We start from the raw sequence: 6,065 nt of genomic DNA on the forward strand, positions 1-6,065 counted from the left end.
ACTGTCAGCACAGCTGTTTATCTTAAGAAGGGGTCACCAGTTCGTTGTTTCTGCCCTGTGTAAAGAAGGTTAAGTGGAATATGCGTTTGACAGTGTAGTGTTGTGCTTGTTTCTGTAAGCTTTGCTTTTCTATGACCATCTTTGCCATGACTAATCCCTGGGCTGAGTATCATCCTGGGTGGAGAAGTGCAGGTGCCCTTCCTCTGTGACAAGAAAGAGCAAGCATGCGGTGCTGCTGTTGTGTGAATTAAGACTCCTCCATTGAGGATATAGGCCAGACCACTTCGTAAATAGAGAATTGTTCTCTTGTGAGGAGTACTTTAACTCCGCAATATGAACAGGAATTTTTACTGGATTTTCTTCTATCCTTAAAACTAGGGTTTTTCTGTCCTTATAGAACCACCAAAGAAGAGAGAGAGATTGTTTCTTTGATTCTCTGTTCGCCTCCAGAGCTGTGAAATTGCCAAAGCAGTTCTAGTTGCCACTCACTCGTTGCCCCATGTAACTTTTTCCCTACAGAACAGAGTCGTCGTGATGACCTGGAGAGCCTGGGCTACGTGCTCATGTATTTCAACCTGGGCTCGCTGCCCTGGCAGGGCCTCAAGGCTGCCACCAAGCGCCAAAAGTATGAGAGGATCAGCGAGAAAAAGATGTCAACGCCAATTGAGGTGCTCTGCAAAGGGTATCCTTGTAAGTGCTCTGATTTTGATGGCTGTGTTGTCTGATGCGTGGCTTGCCTTCCTGCTGAAACTTCGTGGAGTCGTGAATAATGAAGGGCCCAGTCCCTGATGTGCTGCTGACGCCAGTGAAGAAAATTAAGAGAGACGTTTGATGATACAGTTCTGGTTCAGAAGTGGGAAACAGATGTTTTAGTGTAGAGCTGAGCCTTTTGTTAGTAAGGGCTTGAGGGTGCTGGGAAGAATCTTTTAGAGTCTCAGAAACATTCTGGAAGGAGGGTGGGCATTGAGGTGAGAAGATGTGCAGGTGATTCTGAGTTATTCTGGATAATAGGAATTAAGGTCAACCAAGATGAGTTCCAGAAATAGCCAGGCAATGGAGTAGAAAGTGCAATTCATTGTAGACAAATGTAGAATAATGTATGTGAGGGGAGAGTAGAAGGCTCAAACTTCGTGTCGCATAGAAACTAGTCAGCTCTGATCTGACAGGTGTCACTCAGCAGTGAGCTGTTCCAGTTACAATAGATGGTTCTGTGAAAGCAGCAGATTTGTACTTAGTGGCTACTGAGGAAAGCGGATCGGGTGTAAAGGATTACTAGAAAGAGAAAAAGCACAAAGAGTATTCATAAACCCTTGGCCAACTCGCACCCTACTTGCACTGTGCAGCTCTGGTCCTTCCTCTCTTTCAGAACAGGTGCAGTAGGTCTGGAAAAGGTCCAGGAAAGACCAGAAGGATGTTGAGCAGCAAGGTGATTTCTACTCAAGCAGTAAATAAGCAAACTTGAATCTGGAAAGGAGATGGTTAGGGAGGAGATGATCAAAGTTTGTATTCTCACTGTGCCTCCAGATTTTTGGATGGGAGCAGATTTCTTTTCCAGTTCAAGAACTGGAGCAGCCAAATGAAGCTGGCTTTTGCTAGCTTCAAAACAAAGTTATAAGCTTCTCTATGCAGGCAGTAGGAGACCCATAGAACTCCTTCCCAGAAGATGTTGTGGATGCTTAAAGGAAAGGTTGGACATTAATGTGGAAGAGAAATCTACTGAGGGTTATTAAATAATTAGAAACAACACCAAACTCGGGAACTTCCGGATCTGAAAACAGGTCAAAGCTGGGCTAGTGTCAATAGAGGCATCAGACGTGCTTGCCCTGGTGTTCCTTTTTGGTAGCTGTCTTCTCCTGACCAGAAGCTACAGGACTAAGAGTACCTCTGTCTGAGCTGAGTCCATCTCCTGTTACAGAATTCTATCCCTTCCAGTCTTTCTAAATGGCATCAGTCATATTCATATCGTGCAAGCCTGCATTCCTCTCCTTCAGCAAACACTGTGACTTGCTGCCTCTTGCTTGAAGGAGCAGACAGAAGAGGGATTTGTGAGCATTACCTCTTGTAAAAAATACGGATGGAATCTTCTCTGTGGCTAGAGCACTACAACTTCAGAGTCTGTTTTCCTCCTTTCCCAGCTCTGTGTCTGTGCTGTCCTGATGCAGCACTTTGCTACTGAAAAGCTGTGGTAGATCTCCAATGAGGCTGGGGAGCAAACAGTGTCTAACAAGTGGCTGTTCTCTGCTCTCTCCAGCTGAGTTCTCGACATACCTCAACTTCTGCCGCTCACTGAGGTTTGATGACAAACCTGACTACTCATATTTGCGACAGCTCTTCCGCAACCTCTTCCACCGCCAGGGCTTCTCCTACGACTATGTCTTCGACTGGAACATGCTTAAATTTGTGAGTGTGTGTGTGTGTGTGGGGAAAAGGCTGGGTGGGATGTGGATGGGTTTTATGGCATGGAGAGGAAGGTAAGAAACTGCCTGTCATTTGTACTTACCCCCAGTGATCAACTTGAGAAAGAGAACCAGGTAGAGGCAGAGTTATTCCATGGTGCTAAGTGGGGGGGATACAGCTACAGTTCTGGCAGCATATCTGATGCAACGTGTGGGTCAGTAGCTAAACCTCTCGCTGTATAGTTAGAAATCTCCTCTCAGAAGGAGTGAGCTATACCGGGAGATAGGACAGAGTAATAGGTTGCAGTAGCAGCTGTAGCAGTAGCAGCTGTATAAGCACCATGTGCTTTCATCCATACTTCTCCATGGAAGAACACCCTCTAGATGGAGTGGAAGATGGTGAGAAGAACTTGTTTATGGGATGGAGCTCTGCTTTCCTGTTGTGTTCAAACACCCTGGATTTTCTGTCTGCTGCTGCTGTCTCTCTTAACTGACAGCTGTGTGGGATTTCTCTTTCTGCCCCAGGGAGCAGCCCGAAACCCTGAGGATATGGATCGGGAACGGCGAGAGCACGAGCGAGAAGAAAGGATGGGACAGCTCCGGGGGTCAGCCACACGAGCACTGCCCCCTGGCCCACCTGCTGGAGCCACTGGCAACCGTCTTCGCAATGTCGCTGAGCCCATGGCCTCCACCCCCACCTCCCGAATCCAACAGTCCGGTGAGCAGGATGGGAGGGCTAGCGGAGTGTGTGTCACCCCTGTTCATCAGCTGGATGCTACAACTGCTGTCTGGTGTTGTCTCGCTTTTCTATGCCTCAACAGGAAACACATCCCCCAGAGCAATCTCAAGAGTGGACAGGGAGCGGAAGGTCAGCATGAGGTTACATCGAGGAGCTCCTGCCAACGTCTCCTCATCCGACCTCACAGGGAGGCAAGAAGTGTCACGGATTTCAGCATCACAGGTGAGTCCCTGCCTGAGTGTTCCACAGAGACTAAGGGCCCTGCAGCAGGTTTTGCTTGATGTGTTAGAGCTGACGTGAAGGCACACTGCCTGAAGCTTCTGCAGCACACTGGGGAGTGGTACCAGGTTACAGCTTCGCTCTTCAGTTGTGTGCTTTCTGCAAGCTGTGCCTAGCATGGTCTTAGATCTATTTTGCTCTGCTTAAGCCTTCACCTGGTAGTCTTCCAGACCACAGTGGTTTCAAGTGAACCTTGGGAAGGGTGATACAGGAGAGAAATGCTCAGCCTCTCTGTTTTGTTGTCCATGCCCTTTCTTCATCTCTTGCGTATTCTTTCTCTTCTTTTGTAGACAAGTGTGCCATTTGATCACCTTGGGAAGTGAGGAGCAATTGCCACTGGACCAGTGTTTGCTTAGGTGAGTGAGTCCCTGGTGCCTGGGATCCTGCAAGGAGGGGATTGCTAGAACCAGGGATTAGGTTAAAGCCTTGATATGTAACAGTGGGGGATGGGGGCATTTCCTTTCCCCTTTGCCTTACTTTGAGGTGTTTTTTGGCTTTGGGAGGAAGAGCAAAGTTTGCTGCCAAAGCCTTGGGGATGAATTATGTTGGGTGTGAAAGTAACTTCTGTTTTTCCTGGAGGGTAGGGAGGGTAGAGAAGGTGCTGGGCTGGGGAGCCATTTTGTTAGTTCCTGATTAATGCTTTTCTGGCAGTGTGATGGTGGGGAGGAGTGTGAAACTTTGCACAGCTAAAGAGTATCTCATCTAACTGGACAAGGTAACTGAGGGGTGGCAGGAGAGCAGGAGAAAAAGGTGATTTGGTTAGTTCTGCTCCAGTTGGTATTGAATTTACTGGGGAGAGCCTCTTTGCCTAACTTCCTTTTCTCTTTTTCTCTTTTTTTTTTTTTTTTTTAATTTTCTTGATTTCTAGTGTCTTCACTGTATTTTTCTTTTAAAAAACAAAAAACCCCAAAAAACAAACAAAAACCTAAAAACAACAACAAAAAAAAACCTGACAAAATCACACACACAAACACACACAGACACAAAAAAAAAAAAAAGAAAAAGAAAAAGAAAAAAAACAAACCCAACAAACGACAACAGATTTTCTTTTTGCCAATGAGGAGTCGAGCTGTGCCCCGTGCTGGTACGAGCCATTTCCGAGAGGGCTGCCTGCGTCCCCCAGTGTGAGCACCTCCAAGGAGCCGACGACACGGGAGCCGTGCAGAAACACCTCTGTGCAGCTGCCCCCAGCCCATCCGGGCCCTTTGCTGCCTGCCCGTACCCTCTCCTGGTTTTAGTTTCTTCTTCCTTCTTTCTCCCCTCCCCTTTGGGTATCTTCTGCTTTGTTATTTTTTTTAATTATTTGCAAATCATATGGTTTCTAGCCATATACATTTTGACTTTGCTCTCCTTTTTCTCTGAGGGCAGGGGAACGGGAGGGGGGGATTTGCTTTTCTGTTCTGTCCTTTTCAGGAGACTTGTGGGCCGGGAAGGAATCAGATTCCAGCCACACTCAATGATTGAAGTCCGATTTTTATTGTAATAACAGAATTTATTTTCTCAAGCATTAAACAAATTCTAAGCTGTGAGGGGAATGGTGGCAACGGCCTCATCGCTGACTCGGGCTTCCTTTCCTTGGTGGCTTCTCTGTGTCTTGGTTCCAAGTGGCTCTCCATGCCAAGATATCCAGAGCCGAAGTACAGGGAGATGAGAACCCACTTCCCATCCCTGCAGCGGGGTCTCTTTTTGTCTGGCTGTGCGTGTTTTTCTATTTTTATTTTTATTTTTTAATTTTTAATTAAACTTGTTTTAATTCCTCGGAGAGAACGTGAGGAGAAGAGAGGGCTACGCAGAAACTCACGGAGCGGTGGCTCTTGCTCTCCCCTTCCCTCCGGCAGCCCCAGTGAGATCCACCCTCCATGCACAACTTCTTCCCTTCCCCTCCCCCCCACTTTAGTTGTTTTTAACTATAATTTAGGAATACTCGAGCTGCCCTGTGGCGCGTGGGGGCTCTGAAACACAGCGCTGACCACTGCGACCTGTGGCCTGTAGCAGACACACTGTCACTGGAGTGTGGGGCCCGTGGGTTGTGGGCAGGGCGGGGGGGTGGGGTAGTCTTTTTGTTCGTTCGTTTTTATCCTTTCTATTTAACGCTTTGTTTTTCCTCCCTGTTTTTTTTTTTTCCTAATTTATTTACCCCTCTGTCTTTCTCTTTTTTTTTTTTTTTAATTAAAGAGCGAAACTTTTTATTACTTTGTAATTTAAAAAAACAAACAAAAAAAAAAAAACCTGAAGAACTTTGGGGGGGATTTTGTACTTTTTTCCTGTGTAAATATTGGACTTTTTTGAGCTTTATCGTGGTTGTTAATTTGAAGTAATAAAGTAGAAAATGATAAAGTGACACCAGCATCTGTGCCTCCTTCTTCTCATATCAGGGCTGGGCCCCAGGGAAGCACTGCTGTGCAGCCTACCCTATTCTGACTTCCAGGAACGAGTAAGTACAATTATTGGAAAAAATGGAACTAAAAATAAATTGTCGTGCCTCAGGCTGGGCATTGAAATGCATTGCGGGGCCTCGCTTCTGTGGGATCCGAGTTGATCGCTATAGGGCAGCAGGCCGGGATCCTTCCCTTGATGATAATGCAGAGGAATTTGGGATTTATGCTTTTTGCGTTTCAACCTGAAAACAACCCGTGAAGGAGCAGCACCGT

The 6,065-nt window shown here is 46.6% G+C and overlaps 1 protein-coding gene across 2 annotated transcripts in view; it reads left to right on the top strand.

Moving 5' to 3' along the window:
• The window catches only part of CSNK1E (casein kinase 1 epsilon), a 28,472-nt gene extending 22,717 nt beyond the window's left edge, over positions 1-5,755 (top strand). For both annotated transcript variants that reach the window (XM_085226404.1, XM_085226411.1), the window contains exons 6-11: positions 520-690; positions 2,252-2,400; positions 2,922-3,114; positions 3,218-3,357; positions 3,705-3,770; positions 4,283-5,755. In XM_085226404.1, the coding sequence (XP_085082530.1) occupies positions 520-690; positions 2,252-2,400; positions 2,922-3,114; positions 3,218-3,357; positions 3,705-3,737 (686 nt within the window). In that variant the 3' untranslated portion in view covers positions 3,738-3,770; positions 4,283-5,755. The remainder of the gene's footprint in view (positions 1-519; positions 691-2,251; positions 2,401-2,921; positions 3,115-3,217; positions 3,358-3,704; positions 3,771-4,282) is intronic.
• The last annotated feature ends 310 nt before the right edge of the window (positions 5,756-6,065 follow it).

This window comes from Meleagris gallopavo, chromosome 1, assembly GCF_905368555.1.
Source record: "Meleagris gallopavo chromosome 1, MGAL_WU_HG_1.1, whole genome shotgun sequence".
In the NCBI taxonomy this organism is placed as follows: Eukaryota; Metazoa; Chordata; class Aves; order Galliformes; family Phasianidae; genus Meleagris; species Meleagris gallopavo.